At 40.6% G+C, this 27,830-nt stretch overlaps 1 protein-coding gene across 1 annotated transcript in view; it reads right to left on the bottom strand.

The window, feature by feature from the left end:
- sobpa (sine oculis binding protein homolog (Drosophila) a) overlaps window positions 1-27,586 on the bottom strand; it is a 53,094-nt gene extending 25,508 nt beyond the window's left edge. Inside the window, exons 1-4 of the mRNA XM_069661860.1 lie at window positions 27,310-27,586; window positions 12,250-12,370; window positions 9,876-10,082; window positions 4,642-4,793 (exon numbers count right to left, since the gene is read on the bottom strand). Coding sequence (XP_069517961.1) covers window positions 4,642-4,793; window positions 9,876-10,082; window positions 12,250-12,370; window positions 27,310-27,405 — 576 coding nt within the window. The 5' untranslated portion in view covers window positions 27,406-27,586. The remainder of the gene's footprint in view (window positions 1-4,641; window positions 4,794-9,875; window positions 10,083-12,249; window positions 12,371-27,309) is intronic.
- Window positions 27,587-27,830: the final 244 nt, after the last annotated feature.

The following is a 27,830-nucleotide window of genomic DNA, read 5'->3' as shown; positions in this document are numbered from 1 at the left end:
TACATGGATGTGAAGCAGAGTTTTCCAGTTTGTTTCATGAATCTTTCTAAGCTCAGGAGTGAGAAATTTACCCCGGTAAACAAAAACCTTGTGCTGTCCATCGTAAGGGTGCTTGACAAGACTTTGGCACACTTCACAATCACATTCTCTACTTTGTTAAAATTGATTTGATCCTCAGAAAATTTTGTAAATTGAATGATAACATTAAAGACGGTGATAATAGATATTTCTGGTTGTGTGATAAATCATAAAACTTTGTCTGCATATATGAGATCCTTTGCTCTTTTTGCTTGATTGACTTTGACTCTTGTGGTGGCTTTTATAATGGCTCCTGCTAGCATTTTAATCGCAACTGCAAATAAGAAATGGCGGCCCTTTTTTATGAATGATCGGGAACAAGGCAAATTCTGTTGTAAGGGTTTACTGTTTGCCTTGGTTAAAAAAACCTTCACATACAGCAACTGTTATTCAAGCCTGTCCAGTACGATTGCTTCTTTTATTTGCAGTAATCGTGGCCATGGCCTTGTCATCGCCGGGCTTAGCTCTCTCTTTTTTTTTGCTGTTTTGCAGCCACTTTAACAAGAGAGAGTTAAGGTCACAAAGACTTCTAACCATGTCCTGTGCCAATTTGGGTTCAGTCAAATGTAAGTCAGGATATTTTGTATCACAAATGCAGAAGCTTACTTCCTCCTGTGTTACCCAATCCACATCACCAGGAGTCCACTCAAAGTCATGTCAGTTATGGCTTATACATTTTCTGCCATCTCTCATCTTTTTTACTTGATATCAATGACATAATATATAATAAATATGAAAAGAAATGAAAATAATGATAAAGAAAAACAGGTAGTGGATTTCCTTTTTTGGCAGTAATGGGCTTCCATACACATTTTGCTACCATTCTTTACAGTTACTTTTTCCAGCGAATGATAACTTACCATCCCTTATTAGTTTAAACAGGAAGTGGACAACTTTTTGTATTCTTTAAGTAATTGAGGTAATCAATTAAGTGTTAAGTAGCCGACTGATGAAATTAATTAGACAGAACTTAAGCAGTAAAAATGTGAATAATTTAAGCATTTTTGAGCTATTGGTTTATACTGTATCTTGAGTCGCACACTCTGAGTCACAGCTAATACAGTCAAAGATTTTCTCTAAGTCTGATATGATCTAGCCTGTCACTGATATTCAGACTTTCCATCAGCTATAACTTGCATGAAGAGCTGTCACCAGGGTGAGAGAACAGGCTTTGAAATGCCTCACAAAAGTCTGAGGCTGATTAATGGGGAGAGCAGAGAGAATTGGAAAGAGCCTTTGTATTTTTTTTCTTCACACACTTTTCTTTTCACACCTTTGCGTACCTTAAATGCCATCCAGATATACTCCAGCTCCACTATTCACGAAAATGTGAGTCATAAAGTTGGATCATAATGCAGAGTTAATAAGGATTGAGCTGAACAAACTATAGATGTGCTTTACCGGATTTTCAAGACTATTCTTATAAAAAGAATCAATGTAAGACTGAGGAAAATACATGTATCTGTTACATATGTCTCACTCTATGTGAACTGCTTAGTGTTTCTGTTAAATTGTCGACAAAACCCATGGATTCAAAACCAGGAGCTTCACAACGGCTTTACATTTTACATGATGTTTGCAGCCTCCCTGATTGATCTCGGACTGATATGGAGCTGCCTTGTCTACTTTGATGCATGTCAAATGGCATAAAACTGTATCAACTTCTTTTTCTGACCTGCTCTTGAGCTCACAGATCAAAATAAAAACCAGTTCAAAAGCTCCGTTTTCATCTGATATGAAGCCCTTGAAGCTGTCACACGCTCTCCCACGAGGTTTCAACATGTCAGAGTCTCCTCGTCACAACCGGGACCAGGCAGATCATTTGTCATCATTTCAACATTAGGTAAGATGAAAAACTACAAACTGACTCTAAAATTAAATGAGCTAAAATGTTAAGGTAGAAAATGAAAAACACATAGTATGAGCAACAGTACATTAGACGCAAGGCTCAGCTTGATTCTCATGCTTTGGCAAAAAAGTGTCAGAAAACAAAAGGACTTGGATATCACTAACTGAAATGAACAGACATACTCTAAGTGCACTCCTATCTTGTTCCTGCTCCAGTGCGGTGCTTGAAAAGTGATTATGTTTAGATGAATAACTGACTTCAGGACAGACAAGCAGGAGAGTAAAACACGTCATACTCACAGCGTAATTCCTTACATATCCCAGCTTTGGTACAAGACAGAAAGGAGATTGTTTAACTACAGTCATAAAGAGGTTAAAATGAGAACACAGTAACAACTTTTTGCTGCCTTCCATTTATCCACCACACTGACCAAGTCATTTTGGAGACGGTTGCCTGAAGGTGTTTTTGTAGTAAAAGCCATGATTTATTCTTAATGCATTATGTATTATGCATTTTGTATTCAAGCCAAAAGTGAAAAAGTAATGAGAGGGTTTTTGAAGTTGACATTTTTAAAGAAGATTTTTAGTTACTTGACTTTTTGATGTCTTGAGTCATAATAATTGCTGAAGCTACAACAGATAAAAAACTCCTGCTCACCGTATAAAGACTATCAAAATGTCATGAAAAATTTAGCTCTGTCAGAAGCAGAATATAATGTGTGTTTATTAAGAGCTTACCAGATGATGTAACATTTTCTGGCAGCCACATAAGAGGCTGTCAGCTCTTGGAAATAATACCGAGCCGCTCTCAGAGCAGTTCGTGGAATAGTCATTAACTTATAATATATATATTTGAACATGTACATGAATTTTTCTTTCTGTGATGTCAGTCAGCACGGATTTTAAATGGATGTATTTCAATTGGAAGTACATTTTCTGCCTTCAACAAGGAGGCCCTTAGGCAATTACTGGGCAATATATGTGTCAGAAACACAAGATTTGCACCCAAGACACAGGAGTTTGAGTCCCAGGTAAGGCCAGGAATCTAAGTTGAAGGAAGCTATGTCATGTCGAAAAATCGATTGAATTTTAACCAAAATCCTTTTTTAAATATAAGCATGAAGTTAAGGAGCCAACAAAAACTTCAGCTCAGGTCGAGGATAAAAATCATGGTTTGAGCATTGTCGACTTCTGGTTTCACACAGGACGTGAAAAGCTCCCCTTGGTGAAAGACAAAAAACTTTTACAGCAGAAAGACCTGCAGGGTGCAGGGCACATAGTTGGTGCCACCACCACGTAATACCGTCATGCTGAGAGTTACGAAAAGGCTTTTGTGTTGCAGGCAAAAAAAAAAAAACGGTTTGAAATTTGTGATGACTGACAGGACAAAAAGGGAAATTCATGTCCTGTGCATTATTCCATGTATTATATTTTCATGACTATGAACTGCAGCATAACTGGGATGATAATTAGATACAGTACTTATTTTTTTACTAATAGATCAAATTTATTACACATATTTTATTGAATGTTTTTTATAAAACACTAAATTGACCAGCTTTGTGAGTATATACTGTCAGCATCTTAGCTAGTTCACCATAGTGTCACGTTTGCTAAACGCCAGTCTTACAAATCGTGTTTGCCAAATAATAGATTAATACATTAGCTAAGATGTGCATTATACTCAAGTCAAATTATGTAGCCCAAAATCATATCAAAAGTTATCTTAGGGACATTTTGTTTCAGGCAGGTCTAGACTGTGCTCCTTATAATATTACATAGATAGCTAGTGGTTTTCCGTTAACATAAAGTTTGTTTCCTTTGATATCTCAGTTTAGTCTACATATTGTAGTGTACGTTTACAGTTCAATTTGGAAATAATATAACCTTATTGACTTTTAGGCATTGTATAAATGAAAATTGTTAACATGAGTGCAATGCTTTCACCTAACATTAAAGGAAGAAGGCCTGACTAGAGATAGAAATGAGTTCTCACACTATGTTTATAAGGAGTGCTGACAAGGAGGTAGAATGAAATTTATATACCATACCTTAATTTGTCATGTTCAGTAGGTTACAAGCAATTACATAATTTACCATAAGTAAAGCTCGACCAAACTAGTTCTCTAAGCTACCTTAAAGAGTAAAACACAAAGGTGTTTACTCGTCATAATGCACCATTTTGGGAAACATGCTAACTAAAAAATAAATAGTTACACCAAAGTTACTCGCTGTAAAAGCAAAAAAAAAATTTAGAGGTGTATTTAATAGGATTTTTTAACTTTGGGGAGAGCTGGGCTAACTGTATCCCTACAACCACTCTTCATGCTAACCTTTGCTAATCTTTCCCTGAGCAATTCTTTCAACACTTACATATGTGTAATAAGTAAAGAACGTGTATTTCTCATACCATGAATAACCTTTACATGTAAGAACCCTTTCAGCTGATGAATACTATAACAATAGCTTCATGTCCACTTCATGCTATTGTAAAAGAATTCACCTTTTGGTAACACTTACAAAAGTCACAGTTTATATATTTATTTAACGCCTGTTTTAGGAATTTTTGGAAGCCGACTTTCAATTTATACTCTCCTCTGGGACTCCTTAGTAATGACCAGATGTAGCTGCCAAGAGATTTGTGACAAACTGTATCTGTATCTCTAAAAGATGTTTCATCAAAGAATCCAGCTGATGAGAGGGAAGGACTTTTACCTTGTTTCTCTTAAAATAGGCTCTGCGGCAGGCAGCGAAGCACTTCTCACTGCAGAAGTTCTTCAGCTCACTCCCCATGCTCAGGGAGTAGCGCTTGACGCCAACCTTCTGGCACCAGGCGCACATGATCTGCACATTGGATGCATCTTCATCTAGAAAGAAAAACACAACAGTGGCAGTGAGTGAGGATGCAGTCCAGGTTCAGTGTTTAATTTTCTGACAAACAACAAAAAATCCTTAATTCACCGTAGGCTATTCACACGGCAACCTTTTTCCTTCTATGTCACCTTCAGGGTGGGAAGCTGCTAAAATGTTGTACTGCTGTATATCAGGTTAGCAAATCATATTAATGTAAGAACTCTGACAAACCCTTATAATTTCACAGCTTTTCAATTAATTAGAAATTTAAAATACCATGAACAGTGAGAATCTGGAGGCACAACTTGCCATATTTCAAGTTAAAACAACATAATTAATATCTCATTAGGTAGCGACAGCAGCATGACAGCTAACGCAGGCAGCGAACCAGTTCTTAGCTAACAATAGCGTTAGCTAGGTAGCATTACTGTTAGTGAAGAACTTACACCTTTTGCAAGCATATAGCTCTTTCCCACCAAAATTTGTGGGTTGATGCAGATTTTTCAGACCCGGGATGACCTGCTAATAAATGCCGATTGTCTCTTTTCCCATTGCCAGTAGAGTATACTTTTAGTTAGTGGACCCGGGTTCTGTGTTCCCATCATTTCCGATCAGAGGAAAGACGATAATTACCTGGGTCTACTCAGAGTCATTTGACTTGGGTCTGAACCTTTCCCACTAAGTAAGAAAGCCGGTTGATAGCGGGTGTTAGTGGTTTTTTTGACCAGTGGGAAAGGGGCATTATAGTGTAACACTATCATCTAAAAAGTTATTTAATGCTAACATTAGTGTGTGTCGGTTGTTTATGAGCTTTCAAATATACTGTTTTACCGAGGAAATATAGCCATTTTGTTTGCATTGTCTTTTTAGTTGCTGATCATTTGTGAAGCAGTGAAATGATGATTTGTCAGGTGCAGTTATACAACTTGTAACCTGGAACAACGCAATACAACTTATAAATAACAGCATTTGAGCTTCCTACCCTGAAAGGACGTCAGAGGAAAATGTTTCTTTTCAAACCACAGACTATTTTCTTTGACATCTAGCTTATTAGCTTTACTATAGTTTTACATTACCAGCTGGAAATGACTAAAACTATTATTCAACACTTTATAAGTTATATTATGACCAATATGGTCTTGAACTTTGTGGTCAAAGTTAGCTAAATAGTTTCCTGGCATCTACTATATTTTAATCATAAGCCCCTGGTGGCGAATATCAATAAGCACGCAACAACAAGAAACACAGGGGACAATGGACATTAACTCGACTGATTCAGCCCAGCTGCTGAGCTGCACAAATCTGCTCCAGGTTCAAGCCACAAAACCACTGTAGGATTTATAATGACGCTCCCATGGGTACATGTAGAAAACAGATGAGCTGCGGACACGAGGAAGTCTACAGCTCTGTGGGTGTCTGTGAATGACCTCAGGGATCCTGAAGTGGACTCAAAGATATTTTCAGATAATTTTTTGAACAATTCTCATTGTTTGTGTTACTCAGTGTTAGTACATGTCAGATGGGTGAGGGTAAGTGTTTTACATATGAGTAAAAAGCAGTTGAGAGAATTCAAGGAGATATTTGTTAAACCTTACCCTGACTGATGTGAAGAAAACACAGTCATCAATCTACAACTGCAAATACTCCACACTAACCCTTATATAAAAACTGAAGTTAAACTTTGTTTTTAGGTTTTCCTAAATTGTTCATTACAAGGTCACCGAGAGCGCAGAGAGAAGGATATCAAACAAAACTTGTGAAGAAAAATGGGAAAAAGTACCAGTAATAAATAAATGCATAAACTAGTTTTCCAAATGGGCACAAGGACACGGTGACCAACAAATATTTAAACCAGAGAATGGAGTTCACATAAACAGAACCTATGATATTGAAAAGGTCAGGGCTATCATGGTAATGATACAATGACTTGCATGGTGATTGCAGTCTGTGTTTTTCTGCAGGGCTCTGAGCCAACGAAAGTATTATGTGTGGGCTCCATACAGCATTACTTCTGAATGTAATTTTTGACATGGTTTTCCCTTAAAAAGTGCCGCTAGTAGGCTGTGATGGTACATGTTGCACTTTTGTTTCTATTGTGTCTGTGTATTTACATCCTGTATCATCAGGGGAAGAGATATATTTCCCATGTTCTTTTATTTTTGTTGTATGTAGTATCTTATATATGTTGATATATTTTTAGACTCTTAGTTTAGTCATTTAGTTATGTATTGTATGAAATGAACACTGCTGTACGCAGAACTGTGGCCCGAGACAAATATCCCCTCATAGGGACAATAAAGTACATCGTATCTTCTTGACCGGCCAAGCATAGAATTTAAGTAAATAATTAATGGACCTAGTTGAAAAAAATAGTGTTATTTTCTTTCAGAAATTCCTATGTATAAAATAATATAATTAAGAACTAATGTAAAAGAAAAATCCAAAATAAAAGTACAGAAAAGTAACAATATTGACAATAGCAGTTATCATGTTAGTTTTAGTGATCATAGTAGTGATCATATATTTATTTGTGTATGGGCATTTTTTTGTTGTTAAAGCTGCTTTTGTTACATTTCCTGACCTGTGTGGGAGGTTGACCTTTAGATCTCTTATCAAAGACGAAGCATTTTAAAGGTGATATACTTCAGCTATGCAATCATTTTTCTATTATTCTAATGTGTTTTTGAATCAAGTTGGTAAACTTAGTTGATGCATTAAAAAATTGTATCCATATTTTAATTTAATCATTTTTCGGGACGTCTCCTCTTCCTTAAATGACAAGCCATTTTACCGTTCAAAGGTTAGACCTTAGCCACGATTGGCTAACAGTATTTGGAGTGACCGCATAGCCCCTCCTCCACGTGTGCAATCCCAAGTGGGGGAGCAGCCACTCTGCACTGTCACTCCAAACTAGTAGAACACATGGCTGCTTTAGGCTCAGTTATTCGGCCTTATATATATGACGCAGAATTGGCAGGAGGTATCGGAATGGTACGTTGAAATGTTGACTGATTTGACTACAAGCTAGTGCAAAAAGGCAGCCTGAGGTGAATAACGGTGAATGACGATTGGTTGATTTCAGCTAAAGCATGGTTCTGGGTAGAAACCTGCAGCTGTTCTGAACTGCCCGTTTCAGAGGCGACCTTTTTAAAAATGTCATTCTGGAAAAGCACGGAATCATGCAGTTTTCACTTTTTCATTGTGAACAATAACACCCAAACAATGTGAAACCCATGAAAAATATGAGAATATCAATTTAAAGAAATGCCGCTATGCTATGCTATTGTTTTTTGTGTCTGTTTGTTTTGTTTATTTGTTTGTTTTTTCTTTTCAATGTCACTATCTTGTTTGTCATGTTAATCCACAAATAGTAATAATAAAAAAAGATATGGCCCCTTTAAAGACAATTTGATTCAGAGCCTAAAATAAGAATTTCCATAACTTTGAGGGCCCTTACAAATTTCAGAATAAATCTACAGTTGATCACTCCCCTCCTTTAACTAATTTTTCTATCCTTACATTTTGTTGCTTGCTTTTTGTATTAGACACATATAGCTGCAGTGTGGTCAGTGTGGGCAACAAATGATTTTAACAGACCTTCTGTAACGCGTCCTCTGTGGTAAACTGTGACTGCTGGTGATGAGCTGCGGGCTTTTAGTGCCGCCGCCGCTGCAATGAGAGAGATCCTCCGAGATTCCCTGCAGTATCTCCCAATTATCACATTATGACTGCGCGGGTGTGAGGGTGAAAAAAACCCAGGCCCATTAGTCTTTCACCTCCTTATCGCACACTGGCCGGGCTTTTCACCTCTTGTTGAGCTTAATGGATCTACGGGGCCATCAGATTTTAAGTAAAGACTAACTCACAATTAAGGGAACAACTCCCTCAGGTCCTAAAGATAGCACACTGGACCCAACGTGCATATTTTATGTCTTTCTCATTCTTATAGTCTTTCTGCCTTTTTGAGTCCATCTGGATTGCTTCCCTCTGCAGTGATAACAGAAAAAACAAGACAAAGTTTCGTTCTGAGCTGACCGGGTGGGCGGATCAGGTCTTGGAATAATGTGTGTACCACAGAGTAATGAACAGGATCGAAGGAACACAACACCTTTCGAAATATCTTAACATTATCATACAAAGAGACATCTTGCAGTGGAGTTGTTTTTTGCCTTTTCTACATTTTAACAAGCCCATCTCAAAACACTCACATCTGCATGAGGGGGAAAAACCTGTCAGTAATTACGCAGCTTCGATGCTAAATGCCACCATCATCCGCCGTACCTGCACCTCAAAAGGTCCTTTGTCGGATTTTGCGGGGCACATGAATAATTCAGCATATGTGTGAGGGTTTGGTTGGAGGGGGGAGGGAGTTGAAGGGGGTGTCGACCGGGTGGCGGGTTGGTGCTGGGCTTTAAGTGGGACCACACCATCTGTTTCCCCGCCTAGGCAGGGCCAGCGGGGACTCCTCTTGGGCGATGCCAAGGCGGCTCGCTCCCTCCGCCGGGGCGTACCAGCCTCCTGTGCCACAGCAGACGTAAGGGATAATGAAGGCCTCTGTCTGGCCGAGGAACGCGGACTTTTCCTCAGAGAGTTGATGGGGTTATATTGACACTTGGGCAGGTGGAGGAAAACAAGGTGTACAGCAGGTAGCTAGCTCATTAGGCGCCGATCCCTGCCTGCTTTGGAGGCTTTCAGGCCAGTGCAAAGACAGAAAGTTTACACGTTGCATAAACATCCAATTTCCTGTTAAGTGGTGTAGAATCAGTAAGCAGGTTTAAACTTTCATTACAATGTAATCTGTCTGCAGAACATCTGTGGATTAAATCTCTGCCAGTTCCTTCTAGTTGGCGGTTTTGATACCAGGCGTTTGGGGAAATATAATAAGCAGTCTGTGATGGGCTGAGAACGACCTTGATCTTTGTGGAAATCAAAATGTAGCCTTGTTTAAAACACACAAAGGGATAAATATAAAACAGTTGAAACTTTATGTAACAACTCAGGATTTGACTACATTTTGATACTGTTTTTTTGTGCTGTTAAGTCCAAACTACTTTCAATTCATGATGTCTTTCCAAAAAGGTGTCAGTGCTCCCTACCTGCAGGGGGCTTGATCAGAGGCGGGGGGATCATGGGGACGATGATGGGCAGGCTGCCATGTTCCTTGGTGCTGGGTGTTGAGGTGGACGGTGTGGTGGGCTCTGTGACTCCATTCCTGGAGGCTGGCAAAGACTGGGAGCTGTTGGCTCGGTCTGGAGAGCCTTCACCGCTCTCTGTTGAAGCTGGGATTTTTGGCAACAAGTTTTCTAGTGAGCGGGAATTGAGCAGAATCGACTGGTGAGATGCTGTGGCAATGAAAGTCCTGTATTAATGACAAACGCCTAGTCTGCCTAAAATCTGAAACACAGAGTCACCTTTTACAACCCTCAAGGCACAAGTGATGGAGTGTGTTTTTTTAAGGTTGGGTCAAGTATATGCTTGAGTGCCCCAAAATATTACTGACTAATTACGCAACAAAGAAGGCAAAAGCTGTAACATATAGTCCATGTCTACTGGAGGAGATTTTGATTTTGGTCAATTACGCTGTTCTACAGTTATTTCTACAGCTCTGGAAAAAATTAAGAGACCACTGCAAAAATATGTTGTTCTCTGGTTCTACTATTTATAGGTTTGCGTTTCTGTAAAATGAACTATTGTCTTATTGTAACCATTTGTCCTTACTTCAAAATAAAATATTCTTTTATTAGCAGAAAATGACGACTGGTTAAGTTCACAAAAAGTGAAAAAAAAAAAAAAATGTTGCTTTTTAGTTCTCAAAAAATGCAAAAAAAACAAGTTCATGTCCATTTTTAAACAGAATGTTTTAACTTCAGAAGAGTTCAGAAATCAATATTTGGTGGAATAACCTGGTTTTTAATTACAGCTTTCATGCATCTGGGCATGCTCTCCACCAGTCTGTCACAATGCTGTGACGTTATGCCACTCCTGGTGCAAAAATTCAAGCAGCTCGGCTTTTTCGGCGGCTTGTGACCGTGCATATTCCTCTTGATCACATTCAGGAGGTTTTCAATGGAGTTGAGATCTGAATCGGGCTGGCCATGGCATGAAGAGAGAGATGCTGATTGAAAGAAAAGTTGGAGTGGTCTCTTTCCAGAGCTGTGTATAACAGACCACTGCTATGGATGCAGTTTTAATCATAGACTCTGAATGAACGTCCATCAAAACAATTAGTAGTAAGAAGTCAAGTAACTTTGACATCAGTCTGTTCAAAGAAAATTGTCTACAGAAGTCAACAGATTTTACAGTTACTGGGCAGAAAACGTCAATCAGGTCCTCGCCTGCTCTCACTTCCCCATCGATGGAAATGTTCAGTTTAAAGAGACGACACATTTTACTGCTGCTAAGGAGGCAGCTTCAACTGTAAGAATTAATAAAGTGTGGGTTTTTTTGTGAAAAAAATCTTGTTTGTTCAATCTTTGATGTCAAATAATTTTTTTTTTTTAAAATACGTAGCCATGAAATAAACAAGATAATGTAATTCTGAGTGTGTGAAAGGGCACTAGCGATCACCCTGTCTGTGTTTATTTCTGCAGTAATGATGATGTTTCTTGAACATCATCACTTACATGCTACGCAGAAATTTGCATCTTCCACCACGCAGATCAGGAACACATCTGAACGTCATTGAAAGGGTAAATAACATTTAAATTGTGTAGCATTGCAACACAAAGATTCATTAGTGAAGATTTTTAGGAATGTGTTATTTCTACCCCCCCCTGCTCTCTCTCCACTTGTCCAGGTTGATGTCAGGTGTGGGTGTGGCTTCAGTGCTTGTGACAGATCAAATACTGTGCACTGTTGTCACATTTTGACTCAAATGTTGCCTAACTTTAATTGGCAGATAGAAGTATGTGACATCATTGTTTTACAACTGGGTCCTGCTCACTTCAAACCACAAACCAGTGACAAAATGAAAGAAAACTCTGAATTGAAAAATTAAAATCCCTTAAAGATTTAAGTGTGTTCAAGTAGGGCAGCATTACTTAAAGTCAGGAGCTGTTTATGGGCCTTTTACAAAAAGTTTCACAGTCATCTTTAGCACAACAGGTACAACAAGATGTACAACTACTTCTAAAGATTATGTTTTTGGCCTTTGCCTTTAATTGAAAGGACACTGGATAGAGTCAGATATGTGGGAAGACAGAGTGGGGGATGACATGCAGCAGAGGCCCGAGGGTCGGAGTCAAACCCGGGGCTGCTTAATCGAGGACTGAGCCGCACGATTTGACCACTGAGCTAAACCGGCGCCCCCATCAGACATATTTTCTGACCATATCATATAACTGTTTTACTTATTTTACATAATTATGTGTAGCACATAATCTCATGGAAAATCATGAAGCAACTGAGAAAGGTGACTGCCATGCATGCACGTTTTAAATAAGAAATACAACAAAATGATCCGTTTCATACCTTTGAGGACAGAGATGTGCTGCGGCGTCTCCCCGATCTCCAGGTTGTCAGAATCTCTCAGCTCCACCTTGTCGTAACCGTACCAGCCCAGCAGCTCGTTCATGGTGTTCTCTGCAAAACTCTGCAACACAAACAGTTTCCTGTAAGACTCAAACCAAAGGTCCTCATGCAGGAAACACTCTGACGTAAAGATGACATGTTTGATGTAGAGCTGCTACAGTATTATTGCAGTTCATAAATAGTAGCAAATGAGGTGAGTGACCTCAGATTTTTTTATTCTATCAGATGGAATAAAAATATTACCCAACCAAACATCTTAACATTTGAAAAACTGTATGAAGATGAATTGAAATTTGAGGTCACTTGTTATAAAAAAAATAATAATGCAACAATCTGTTGCTTTGTTGCATTTCCTGTGCTCCACCAGAGACCTTGACTTTAAAAACAGCTCCTTAGATTTGTCCAAAATACCACATTTCTTCTGCTAATTAGGCAGACATATTGCGACCCCACTCAGAATTTACAGCTGCACCCTGAGAAAACTACAACCTGGGGTTTTCCTCCAGGCCTTCTTTGTAAGCACAGGTCAACCTAATTGGCTCTAAGTCTGTCCCGATGCTGTGCTGTGTGCACCCACACAAACTAATGGCCTCTCTCATGGCACAACAACAGAGGAGGAAGTTATCAGAGTGTAATAAAGACTGTGATAAGGACCCTATCACAGCACACTCACCAACATATGTATCGTTAAATAGAAACACAGCACAGTGAAGACCAGTGAGAGCAGAGATAAGACTATGACTCTCTTACAGCTTCTCTGACTGGATTAAACCGATGTGTATAAGGATGTATTGGAAAAATTCCACAGGGGTTAAACAGACCAGGGGGACCACTGATTCATGAGACCCATGAATCCCATGAATGTGTAGAGTTTGTAAGTTCTCCCCATGCCTCCAGGTACTCCAGCTTCCTCCCACAGTCAAAGACATGCTCGTTAGGTTCATCGGTGTCTCTAAAATTGCCCGTAGGAGTGACAGTGAGCATTAAAGGTTGTCGGTCTCACCCAATGACAGCTGGGATTGACTCCAGCCCACCCCAGCGACCCTGAGCAGGTTAAGTGGTAGAAATAATGGATGGATGGACTTAACCCCCAACGGAAGTCAACTTTAAGCACAATATGTTAAACCTTGTCAACATATGGACCATTTTTCCCATTTTTTCCCTTAAGAGGGAAGGTTGTGCGGAGTTTCTTACAGCTGACCCACCATTTTGCCTCTGATGAAGTGCAAGGCTGTGATTGAAGTGGCATACTATATACTATATACTGTATACTATACTACATACTACATAGTGCGTTCAGCGGCAATATGGCTCAGTGGTAGAGTCGGTTGTCTTTCAGGTCGGAGGTTTGATCCCCAGCTCCCTCAGGCTACATGTTTGCTACACCAAATTGCTCCCAGTGTCATAGCCAACAGGTATGAATGTGATATCTGATTGACAGTTGGGCACTTTACGCAGCAGCCTCTGCCATCAATGTGTGAATGGGTGAATGTGATATGTAGTGTAAAAGCAGCTTTGAGTGGTCGCAAAGACTAGAAAAGCGCTATATAAGTAAAGTCCATTTACCATTTACCATGTAGTGTGGAGCTGTTCAAATATGTTTTCCTGTATGCTACGAAACCGCAAGTAAACAATAGCCCGCTGATAGCAAACAGCTGCTTCCTTAACTATAGCGCCCCCTTCTGCTCTTCAGGAATGCTGCTGCCATTTCAACTGCCGTTGTGGCCTTCCAGGGCTTTCCACTGTGAGATTCAGTAGGTGAGGCAGACTGTAGCAGCGAAGAGCAGCTATGCTGAGAGCTGTGGTCTTGTTTTTAGGGTACATTTTAATAGTTATATCGGTACAGAACATAGACTGCATAAAAAGATGGACAACATGACAGCTCCCTAAAAGTGAAGCCAAAACATTTCGGGCGCCCCCTGTTGACTGGCTGCAGTATAGGTCATAAAGCCCGCCTCCTCCATGTTAACAGATGGGACATGAGTCAAGCTATAAAATTAAAATACACGCCAAAATACATTTTTCTCAAACATGGTTTCTGTCATTATAGTAACGTCCAAGTGTTAATTTATTCTTTTCATATAGTTTATTTTTGATTAGTTTTTTGATGCTGTACAAAGGATGATTGAGAGCTCTGATGACAAATAAAGCTCCTGAAATGTAACTAAATCCATCACTACCGTCATTTAAGTTTCCATATCTGTGAACGTCTGCTTTAGACCAACACAAAAAAGCGGTTCTGCTGTTCAACACGCCGACATGCGGGATCTTTGCTGTTTTTTTGCGGTAATTTAAGTGTGTGTTTTGGTTAGCGGAAGTGGCTACGGTGGCTCCACCCGCCGATCTCTACTGCGCAACTCTGGCTCCACCATCGCAAGATGGTGACGTAGCACCTAACACGGGGGCTATTTTGGCTTCAATTTCGTACAATGAGAGCAGATGGAGATGCGTCATCCATCTATATATACAGTCATTGGTACAAAATGTATAGAATCCATGTCAAAAAAGTTCATTTAAGTTCAAAAATTCACTTTGTCGTGAATTGGTGCTTTTTCCCCTCTAAAACCGGTATCAGCCTCAAATATCCCCAACTGTCAGACTCAATACCACTCTCATCCTATCTTTGCTCTGAATATGAAGTAACATCAAAAGTTGAAGCAGGAGAAAACTGCTAGCCTGGTAATAAGGGAGCAGTACTTCTAAGGCTCACTATTACATACATTACATCTTGGTTGTTCATAACGTACAAAAACGGAAGTGAAAAAAATGACAACTGATGTTTAAACATGGTGATTAAACATGCTGTTTCTCCCTGTCTCAAGTTTTCATGCTTGGGTAAGGTATTTGTTTGCTGGCCTGTTGAGTGGTTCTCAACATTTAACTGGTTACATATTAGAGTACATAAGTAGAAACCAATCACAACACAGTAGAAACACTGTCACCAATTAGCAAAGAACTTTCACAGCAAAGAGCAGGGATTCCCAAAGTGGGGCGCTACTTCTAGGTGGTGTGCGTGAGGAAAAATGTAACAGTGGTGTAATGGTGTATTTATTCATTATTGTATGGATCCGCTTTCTGTCCATGTGATCTGCTTCTGAGGCTCTGCATGTGTCAATCTAATGTTTCTTTACTTGGTGGATCGTGTGTAACTTTATTGCAGTTTGATTCAAATTAGGCTACTGATGTCCTAATTTCTGTAACCTCTATGTTATGTTTGGTAATTGTAATTTAACCTTGATTAAATTTTTCTTTAAAATATGACAGCATTTTCCCCATCTTCTCTCATGATGGGCCTAGCGCCTGTGCGTTTCTCCTCGCCCTCACTCATCTTCTTTGCTCTAAAAGTGAGGACTTGTGCGTGAGTTTGTTGCGGTTTAGTAATAGTTTCACATGTAAGAGCGCTTTGTTGTGATCTGTTGAATATCTTGATGATATGTGCAGAATTAAACTTGATGCCTTTAATGCGCCTATAAATAGGCTATGCTGTGTTTTTTATGTCGGGGGTAGGGGGTACATCAAACCGGTCGGGATGTATAAGGGGGTGCATTGCATAAAAAGTTTGGGAACCGCTGGCAAAAGAGGATAACAGTAAACGTACAGTATGTTATAGCTTGTGACAGAGTGCAACGCAAGTTTGGGAAGACAGTAAAGTCCCAACAGCAGCACAGTAATGAAGAGTGCTCTGGAAACAGTTAGTGCAGGTATAAATGCAAAAATAAATCAAACTCTACACAGGTGATACATAAAAGTATGTCCTCCATAACAGCCTCTCACATCTCAGTAAATAAAATCTGTTCTCAAAACAAAACCATAACCCCGCTAATGCACACAGCCCATTATCTCCATACACCTCTCAGCTTGAACACTCCCAGCAGTGTCTGTTCACTGAACCCAACGCTATGCTAAATGTTTCAGCCATATACTGACTATAAAACGGAGATGAAAATGTTCTCTCTGGATCCAAAAAAGCAACGATGGAGGATGAATCAGATGTAATTATTTGGTCTGTGTGATAAAATATGAGTAACAGGTCACTAAACGTTCTACTTAGAGGGAACACTGGTCCTCTGTGCTTTAAGTTGTGCTTTCCAAATATTATGTGGAATACATTTCTGACATTTTTTTCTTCCCAGAATGAAAAACACGTCACGTTGTTTTAAACGAGCCTTACATTTGGGACCTGGATGTCAGTCAGCAAAAAACAACAGCTGATCAAGTTATATTACGGGGGTTGCAGGGACACACATCACCATGCAGCAATGTATTGTACAACTTATCTTTCTCTTTGTGTGCTTGCTCCTGATCAAACTGACAAGACACAAGTCACTTCATTATTATATAACCAGTCCCACTTTACTTCATTGCCGCTTTCACTCATCAGTCACTACATCAAGCTGTTAGATGTCAATTACAAGCAGCTCCTGTCGATATGTCAGATTGTGTCGGAGGGTTCAGTGCCTCCCAGCACATCTGACTCTTGAGCTGTTCTAAATTTAACAGCAAAATATAGAGATACACATCCGCAAAGAGTGTGTGCATCTGTAGTTATTTTCAAACCTTTGCTATGTTCTGGGGGAAAAGAGTAAAAAGCAATGTCAGATTGTGGCCTGGTTTGTTGTGCCCCCTCCTCTCTTATAAATCTTACCTGCCTCTGCTCTAGTTTCTTGATAGATAAAAAAGTAATCGGACAGCACTTTTATAGCCTTTCTAGTCTTCTGACCACTCAAAGACCTTTACAATGCGTGTCAACTTTCACATTCTCACACACATGCAAGTTCCTTTCTCTTTAGGATCTGATCTAATGCACAAACACATTGGTTCGGCATCTTGCCCAAGGAAAATTCAACATGCGGACTGGAGGAGCCAAGGACTGAACAGCAGATCTTCCAATTCGTGGACGACCATCTACCTACTGATGCAGACAGATTGTTTTACTTTACAAAAGATAAAAGATACTGAAAAAGAAACAGAAAAGATCATTTGTATGTCAGAGAGATGTCATATTTAACAGAAAGGGACAACTCATATAGGGCCTCACAGCTAAAAGGCTACTAGGTCATATCCTGGTTTGGACAGAGTGGGCCTTTCTGTGTGGCGTTTGCACGTTCTCCCCGTGCATGTGTGGGTTCCCTCCGGGTACTCCGGCTTCCTCCCACAGTCAAAAGACACGCTCGTTAGGTTCATTGGTGACTCTAAATTGCCCGTCGGTGTGAGTGTGAGCGTGAAAGGTTGTCTGTCTGTGTGTCAACCCTGTGATTGACTGGCGATCAGCCCAGGATGTACCTCGCCTCTCGCCCAATGACAGCTGGGATTGGGTCCAGGATAAGAGGCAAAGATAATGCACAGATGGATGGATTGAGAACTCATAAAGACTTTGCATCCATATAAACCTACTATGAGGATGTTTTAACTGGTTATTAAACATGCTCAATTTAATACTGACACCTCTATAGATACAAAAGCAAACCAGATGTACAGCAGGAACATTGGCTATATCTATAGTTATTCAAAATACCTGTCACAGCTGTCATTGGGTCAGATTCTCACACTGCACACGGACCAAAGAGCCTATGTTTACATTTTCCATGGCGAAGTTTCAGAGTCCAGTAATCATACGTTAAAAGAAGGCAGGAGGAGATTTTCCTTTAGAGATACTCGACATGCATGTATCGAGCAGGATCAGCACAGGTTAAAATCAGTGACGTTTTATACCAACAGGAGAGAATAAATAAAGTTCCCACTTGTGAATCTGCAGTGCTCACTCACTGCTGCAGAAAGGTCTCAGGTATTGATTTGTGATTTCCTGTGGGTGGAAAAGTGACCCACTCTGAAACCAGAATTTAGTCTGGGAAAATGAAGTGAAACTACAAGGCCTCTGTAGATATGGGTGTGGTGTAGTTTAGAGTATGTTCACAATAAAAGACCCTATGCAGAGATCAAAAATAATGAGTATGACTAGCTCATTACACACGCAGACGCAGCATGGCCTGGTGGACACCCAGCATGGAGCCTGGAGTCCACAGGTTGGTCCACTGACTCAATTACGTGATACAAATGCAATCAAAAGAGCATCAACACAAAGCGCAGTTAGGATGTTGCTTAGATTGGTATTATCGGAAGAGAGCTACACTGGCACACACACACACACACACACACACACATACACACACTTGTTTAGACTGAGGCAGAAGTATCTCTTAGCATATTTGAGACACTGTGGCACAGTATAGAAGTGACAGAGGCAGACTGCTTCATCAGCACATTCACTCTGTTTCAAAGCATTTTATCTGTAGAAGTGAATCAGGCCACACTTTGTAGAAGGTCTTGGTCTACATACTGGGAAGGCATTATTGATGAAGAAAGACAGGAGCTATTGATTTGTCTGTTATGAAATACCACTGTGGTGGCGTAGTCAATGGGTAGACGGGGCACAAAGGTGCAGGCCGCAGCTCAGGTCGATGACAGTCAAAGCACCACGTTTTGGTGATGAGAAACAACATGTGAACTTGTTCTGCGTCTGCAGTAACATTTCGGTGCACAGCATGCGAACACGTGTATGAACATCTGGATCTCTCCACACTTCAAGGTTAGAGAGACAGTGTCAGCAACAATGAAAGGATTTGCAGCACTTGTTGAGAGTAATTAAAGTCTGATTAAAACCACATCCTCTGCTTTTTGTCACAGGGGTTTTTAAGATGACGGTAAAGCAGTGAAGGCTGTTAATGAGGACAGCTCGGGTTTGAACAAAGATGAGTGACAGCAGTGCTCCTTCTGCCTGAAGGTTCCTGGAAGTCAGATTTAGTGCCACTGCCGGAGCAGAGCTAAAGTTAGGTGTGACAGCTAAACACACATCCTCTTTGTCTGCGTAGACACCCAGTGAACATGTCATGGCATTATGTACAACTTTCATTACATAGAAAGTGCCATTAACTGTCTTCATTAAAACTGTTCTGTGTGGTATTTGTATGTTTCCTCTGTACTTCCCTCCAAAGCTCACATACATGAAGGGCAAATGGACTGTACAAAGTAAACAGTCCACTGGTGTAAAGGCAAGTGGTCTGCTTTGGCTTACCTTTTTCTAGGTAATCAGGCTTGTCAAGTTCTACATAATAAATATACAAATCTAAATGACTTATTCCCTTAAAGTTTACTTAAAAAAAACTTTATTTTGGTCCCGCTCAGAGTAAAATAGACAATAAAGCAAGGTATGCAAGCTATGCGATTGACAGGTCGCCACCATTGCGACCTGTCAGCCAGGATAGAGGCCTGTGTACCCTCCCTCTTGTCCAAATATGGTCCCTTCCTGCTCCACGAAAAAAGATTACAACGACCAAACTACAAAGCTCGAAGCATCAAAACAGTCCACAAACCAAAAGGTGCAGCAAAGTGGCAACCTTGACTTACTATATACAGTCTATGGTAGAAACTTCAGATTGTAGACGTTCCTGTCCAACACAATTCTTAAAGATATAATCTCGAAGATTTTCATGTAAATAAATGTTTGTTAAGTCACTATCTATCGCTCAATGAGGTAACACAAAAGTGATTGAGCCTATGGCCCACTGATGAAAGCCTTTACATCCGTATTACAGACTGGGTGTCTGTGGCGACTTTTGCGGAAAAAATCACACTCAGCATCACCCAGCAGTTGTTGGTCTGCCAGAGAGGGTAGGCGGAGCTAAGCGGATGCATTTCCGATCTCTGCAAGTGTTGCGAGTAAACAGTAATCTACTATGGCTGAACAAACAAAGAAAAGATGGATGACTACAGATACAACTTCAAAAATAAGTGAAAATCCAAAGAAAAAGAAACAAATTCGACGCTCAGATGAAGGCAAACAGTCTAAAAAGGAAAGCGACCGTCAGCGAGGAAAATCAAGAGTTACAACCGGAGCCAACCATGGACGTGACACATGCAACACTGTCTGAATATCTGGGAAGTGTGCTCCCGTAATTACCGTTTATCGCCATAGACGCTGCCAAAGAGAACGAAACTGAGATCTTTATCTGATTATCACTTTAAAGCCTGTGGAAATTTGTGGAGAAAAAATAAAGAATACGCTAAAATAAGATTTTTTTGTCTGAGCAGAATGCAGTAAACTCACATGTTATTCTTGCCTGTATGCTTCACATTGTATTACCATATCCATCTTCTTCAGCTTCTCCATTCAACAGCTAATGTAAGTGAACAGGTTCAAAGATGAGGGTCCCATTCAGCATCAGCACAAATCTGAGTGTAAGTAAGCATCCATAACTTTAAGAAAACAGCTGCTGTTTAGACCGTTTCTCAAGACTGTGTGGGTGTGACAGATCACATTTTGACATCTCCCAGGCACATGACGATCTCTGAAGTCTAACTTTACTGTATATGTTTAAGTTGTCTGATTCATACTCGGAAGAAATATGAGATCCATCTGGAAATTCTTTATTTCTAATGGTCACTGAATTATGAGTTACAAAATGCTTTCATATCATATTTAGCATGCAACGTTAGCTGTGATGCTCCTGTTTGTTCTCAAAGCCATGAATGCAATGCTAAATGAAGCTGCGTAGCATTACGTAGTGCTTTATTTAACAGAAAATAAAATCCCTTGCCGAAGAAAGATCATCAAAAGCCGGCACTAAAATCCTGCAGCTGAAAAATCGACACCTGCTGCAATCACTTTGGCCAATAATCATCAGCAAACAACGTTCATGCTGGGTGTAATTAGCTGAATAGCTGCTTTGTGACGTTTGTAATGAATGGTTCACAGAATTCACTTTGGAAGGAAAAAAGATTTCCAATTTAAATCTAATGTCAGAAAAATTCACAGAAACTTAAATGACAATATTTCAAATTTGTAAAAAAAAAAAAGTCAGTTTTATGCCTTTAATGCAAGCGAGAACGTGGACAGTGTCGGAAATAGGTGAGAGAATGGGGATGACATGCTGCAAAGGGCCAAGGGTAGGAGTCGAACCCTGGTTTGCCGCATCGGAGATCTGGTCTCTGTATATGAGACGTCCGATTTAACCGCTGAGCTAAACTGGCAACCCATGACAAATGTCTTATACCATTAATACATTAACTATTTTCAAAAGACACTTAAGTACATAGTTAGAAGGCTGATGTTGATTTGGCAAAGAAAATGTATGAACTTAGAAGTTTTATAATACAATCACTGTAAGGACAGAAATCAGGAATCAGTTCATAATCAACCAAAAAGTGACAGACTCGTTAGTGCAAACCTTGGCGAGAACAATTTCAGCAATTAGCCCAACGGCAAGGATAAAACCTTGGAACATAAAAAACTTCAAGGAGAAAATCCTCCTACTGAACAAATGAGTTGAATAAACGTGAGTGTAGTGTTGAGTAAAACGGATGTAGCTGTAAAATAACCACATCACTGGGACAGAAACACAGCATCTCTCTGTGTCTCCCTTTCATTCCTGCCACCCTGTCCTCTGTGTCACCCCGCTACTTTGAGAAAGTGGGAGTAATATTAAGAGTGGAATCTAATCCTGGTTGGCGGCTGATGAAAGCAACCGCACCAACTTTGGCTCTGGTTGAGCTGGGGAGGAAGAGGCGTTGGAGGCACAGAGGCAGCTACAGATGTCTATATGTAACACTGGATGTAAAGCCTTCTGATCGAGCTTAACACAGGCTACATCTCTTTTTAGCAGCTTTATTCATCCAGCAGTCTTCCAAAAGCCTCGTACAGAATGAAGGTCAGCTGGAAGGGCAGTTCATGTTTGAAGCTGCCAAAGAAGTTTTTTATCTAGTGCATGAGTTCTAATTATGTTGTGGACCCCCTAATCTTTTGTATGCTGCCACCATGAAGAAAATAGTCCCCTTGACACCCCTTTAGCAACTGATAAGTTGCCACTATAGCAAGCCGACCTGTCAGCCAGAATAGAGGCCTGTGTACCTGGTACAGGTGTGTTAGAGTATGGAGAAACCTAAAACATGCAGGAAGGTAGCTCTCTAGGAGCAGGGTTGGCCACCCCTGCCATACATGTTTGTTTTTTCCTCTGGTCCTGTGAGGTTAAACAAAGATTGCAACGTTTAACAGCAGTAGTAATGGAATCAATGGGTCAGTCACTGCACAGAGTCAAGAAATGGAAACTGTGAAATGCTGTTTTTAAAGAGGAACTGAGTACGTTTTAAATGTTTCCTCTTATTTAGCATTATAAGCAATAATATGCGCCCTTGCTCAGTTAAATAGACTCAGGGGTTCAGCTGCTCCAGCCTTACCTGGTCTGGTAGCTAATAGAGGCCAATGTTAGCTAACGTTACTGGCTTCACTTGTCCTTGTTAATTTTAGTAGTTGTAAGTGTCATTTTATACCAATTATTGCAAAAATTGTACAACCATGCCTTCAAATCCCTTTAACACAATGCAGGATGACCGATGGATGAACGGACAGTTACGTATTGAAATAGATGTTCAAATGTCTGCTGCCGACTTGTTCATGAGATGCTTAATGATTGTTAGACATTCATTTGTACAACTAACAAACATTCACAAATAACTCTTTATTATAACAGAACTTTACACAACTCTGGACCATGTTGAGGAATCTGATTCTCTTAATTTATCCAATCGAAACTTGATTATTATGATATAGTCCATCAAGATTGTACTAAATCCAGCATATATGAAGCTTATTATATTTAAAGGTTAATTCCAGTATTTCAAAAAAAACCCAAGGCCCTTAAAGACCAGCTCCAGTCATGTTTTAAGACATAAACTGCTCTACTTGAAATAATAAATTGTCCCTTCTTCCTCATTAAAAGTTCCTGAATCTGTATTCGCCCACTACACACTACGTTTCTCCTTTTGTAAAATTACAGCCGAAAACAAAACACGTCTCTGCCATCGTTTAGTGGCAACTTAGCCGGCTTGAAATGTAGTAATTAGTAGTAGTAACCTTAAGTTAGTAGTCAGTCGTGAGTTTGCAAAAATTACGATGATGGTTACAGCTGGCTCGTGCATCGCCAAAGCGGTTGCTATAGGTTACGCATTATGATAAGCATAGCGTCACCCCGTCCATTAACGGGATTGGCTCCTTAGGTTTGTGACGTCTTAAACTTGCCAATCTGAAAACGTGTTGTTCAGCCTGTCCTTGGTACACTGCTGTTTAAACACAGACAGGCCCAGCCATGGAGATGACTGCTTATGTTGTCCCTGATATGTCTTGTAGCACATGAGAAACACTACATGGAGATATTTACAAGGTTAAACACTTCACTGGAGAGAGTATTTAAGAATTTGAGAAAGAATCACATCGCTACTTTCACAGCCACCAGACTCCATTGACAGATTGCTTGTCTTCCAATGCCTCAATTATCTTGTTTGTGTGTTATTATATGTTAAACTAATATTGTGTTGGATCCAAACTTAACTTTTTAAAATCCCAAGGTCACAGTGTCACAATGTCAGAGGGACTTGAATCAACATCATGGTCACTTTAAATGGTGGTGTTACTGAATTGTACTTTGAACATCTCATTCATCTACATATGTCAGTATTGGATTACACTAACTTTGTGTAACTGGTATCTAAACAAATGTGCCATCTGATTTAAAATCGCCCTTTTTCTAAAGGCTTTCCTGTGCACTATGTGTTTACCTTTGACTGATGCTGTTATTCATTTTTTCTCATATAAACTGTCGAAAGAAAAAAAAATCAGCAGGAAAATACCCACTTTTTCCTCTTTAGGATCGGCCAGAATGACAGTTAAAGATAAGCTGGTGGTTTTACAGAGCCTTTGCAGGATAATTAGTGATCATACTTTCAGGGCAGATTCACAGCTGGCACTTCTCTGTCTTGTATTCGGCAGTGGATAATGATAAAAATACATTTTAAACCCTGCCTCTCCACAGTCTCGCCCTTGTTTCTCTCCAGTAAGACCCCTTCATGGCCAGTAGGGCTTGTGGTAATGATGGTGGTGGGAATGGGATACCTTGCGGGTAGAAACCAGAGCAGGTCACTGTACACCGTGATAACATTCCCGAATCCACACGCCAAGTTTCCCTTCGCCTCCTCCTCCTTCTCCACTTTTCCACTCCCCTGCTCCCTCTCTCCCTCCTTCTCGGCCTCTCCCTCTCCTCTGCTTTCATTTCCCTCTACTTTCCTTGATATCTGATCCAGCAGAGACACTCAGATTACAGTTTTTACAGCTTAGCCAGCCCCGCGCTGTATACATTCCTTTCTCCTCTGTTTCTTAGCCCACTCTGCAGCCTCTCATATCCCCTGCATGCCCACTCCTCCTTCTCCTTGATTACTCACCGGGGCTTATTTTACCGTGGCACACATTAAGCAGCCAGATGAAGGAAACACTGTCAGACTGTTTGGTTTTTCAGAGTATGATCCCTCACAAGGGCACATTGTGTGTCTGTGTGTGTGTGTGTTTTTTCCTCTGGCGTTGGTCTGAAATATTGAAGATGAGAGGAGGGAACAAACCGGGTCTTTTTGTCCTGAACAGAAGAGTTTTATACCAAAAATCTAAACAATAAACTTCACTTCACTGCAACAATGGCATTGTGTTCATTAACGTAACTCTGCAGGTAAAAATGGTGTTTTCAGGTTTATCTTATCATCCAAACAATTACTTCAGTTCATATCATATCACATGCGTCCCTTTTTAACGTGGTTCTACTTTCCCATAGTTTCACAATAACAACGAAGGTCCTGACATAGAAGCTCTAACTCTTTTCTACTTCCCCACTTTCTATTTCTGGATCCATGTTTTCCTAAATTAAATTTGGAGACAGCCGCTTACGTGTGTGAATGTGTGCGTGCGTGCAATAGGAGATGAAATTCAAGGTTGCGTAATGAGCTACAATCGAACTTGTTTAGCCTATGAAAGTGTTTTGACACCTTAACCACATCTGCTGCTCCATTCAGCTTCTCCTGGTATTGATGGGAGACGGTGGAGTTGTCTTGGGAGAGTGCTGCTTTTCCCTACACGCCATCAATACAACACCGTGTCTGTATTTTGTATTGACTAAAAATATCTAAAAAAAATCACATAGGCTACATTAAGATTTGGTCTGGCAGGCATTATATACAAAATGCAGATCCCCAACCCCTGACTGATTACTGTAAGCACATAAATGAAGCTGCTCTCATCAAATGAGATGTTTCACATATTGGCAGAGATGTCAATTCACTGAACCACGAAAGACGACCCTGTCCGAGCAGTAAAACTTACAGAAACATCATTTTTCACTTATGACATCATATCATTATTTGGTCAGTCTGATGAATTATAAGAGGAGAAGTTTTCTTCACAGTCAGTCCAGGCAGATTTGCGGTAATATTGGCTCTGATACAAATGACCAAATAAAATGGGCTAAAATGTGACCAGAGAACATTTTAACTGAAGCTCATAAAGATTTCCGTCATCCTAAATGCTCCACTGAGACCACCTCAAGTGCTCCCCTGATAGCAAACACGGAAATTTCTCCATGGAGAGACCCTGCCTGACACCCCCCCACCACCACCCTGCGTCCCTCCCCTCTGTCATCAGGGCCAGACAGCAGGAGGATGGATACGCTGTAATTCTTCACAAATTGAAAACCAGGACAATAATTCTTGTCAATTCATCAAGCAAAAAAGAAAAAATCTATTTTAACTAGTACTCCAAAATTCGGTTAATGAAATGATTTCTCTCTGTAGACCTCAAATGAATTATTAGGAAACAAGGACAACTCTAAAAAGCTTCTGTTCCAGCTGCTCCATGTGGACCACACAAGGAAAATACATAATCACAGTGCTTTTTATTACTCTGATAAAAACTAGCTTTTAATTGGCTTCATTATAATGCAATATTACTGTAGTTTACTGCCTGTTCCGTATAGCCCTATGAAAATAATAATATGCATCTTCTGCAGCTGAGCCCACAAACAAAGAATCTACATTTTTATAAATAAAATCTCTCTTTTTTTTATTAAACTGTAAAACAGAAGAAGCGGTGACACATGAACGCAGCTTTTATTTTGATGGTCTAAACACATAAAGGCTTTTATCCTGGGTTGTTTCAGGACTCATCGCATTTCCCTCTAAACAGCCTTAAAATCACAATTTCCACTCTTCTCCTCGATGTGATCACCTGCAATTCCACCCAGAACAGCCAAACACTCAGTGTCCCCGGCCAAATGTGTACAAACAATGAAGAGATGGAGACAAAGCGGACACACAGCCTGAGCCTCACACACACCAACGCCAGGAACACTTTTTTTTCTTTCTCCACAATGAACCGCGCGGAGCTCAAATATCACAATGTGCACCGAGCAGGGAAAAAACACGAATAGAAACAACGTGTGTGTGATTATTTCAGGATAGAAGCGTGCAGGCCGAACAGCGCAGGAGACAATGTGCTCTTGTCGAGTGCGTAAAGCTCACAGACGCACATCTGGATCGCACGCCTCTGGGCAGCTGGGCAACACACGCACACACACACACGCATACATAAACACAATCCCACGCAGAAAGCATCGTGGACAGGCGAGTGTTCCCCCATTGATTTATACTAATTATGCACTAAGCTGTTCTGCGCTGCGCCGTAGTGTAACAGTATTAATAGTAATAGTAGAGGCACTGTTGACGCCTTCACTGACGCACTGGATTTTCCATTAACTCTGGGCAAGCCATGAAAGGCAGGGCACACAAACGGCAAAAATTATGACATGAAGCGACAGGAACATTCACTGTATTCCTCACTGATCCAAAACTTACTAGTAGAGCAGTAGCAGTGAATGGGTGCCGCATCCATTGTACAGGCGGTGTATTGGCAGGGTGCGCTGCTCAGGCTGGCATTCAGCGTGGATACATGACAATAGAACTTGAGTAGAAAAATCATAAATCAAAGTTTGACTATCATGCAGCCAATTTCACCTGAGTGCATCATATATTTCCACTGAGGACGCCTTGTTAGTGCTTCAACAGACATGCATGCTCCTCACAACCACTCTGTTTCCACGCGTAATCACATGCAAGCGAGCACAGAGCCCCTTTTACCTTCATCTCTTCATTTATTTCCCTCTTCACCGGGTGAGCTGGCTTTCGGCTCCTTTTATTTTCCGGAGGTCTGCCCTCTTTTTCCATCTCTGCCATGTTTTCTCTGTGATACTTCTGTCAATATTTGCGGTGAGGAGGGGAGAGGAGGGGGTGAGAGAGGCAGCTGTTTACAGTCGCCAGACGGCGGATGTCTTGCAGCTTTTCAGCGGCCCGAGTGACGCTGGTGATGCCGCCGAGGGCTTGCGGTGCCCGGCTAAGTCAGCCATCTTCTGCCCGTATCCTCCACGGTCCGTGCACCAGTGGTGAGCCGCCTCTGTGAGTCAAAGGAGAGGTTGAGTGAGGGGAAAAAACGAGACAGGGGGAGGGGCGTGCGCTGAAACATTATATGACGCGTTGATGATCAGAGGTAGGCTATTTCTTCTCGCTTTCCCAGGGAGTGCAATCAGAGCAGTCACATCCACTTAGCGCTGCTTCCTCATGGTGACAGTCTGCGAGCAGCAAACAGGTGCCCACACACAGTC

This window comes from Semicossyphus pulcher, unplaced genomic scaffold (genome assembly GCF_022749685.1).
Source record: "Semicossyphus pulcher isolate SPU_LCO1_2020_fin unplaced genomic scaffold, fSemPul1.0.p SCAF_14, whole genome shotgun sequence".
Classification (NCBI taxonomy): domain Eukaryota; kingdom Metazoa; phylum Chordata; class Actinopteri; order Labriformes; family Labridae; genus Semicossyphus; species Semicossyphus pulcher.
The sequence above is the reverse complement of the archived record's forward strand: the minus strand, read 5'-3'. Positions and strand labels throughout refer to the sequence as shown.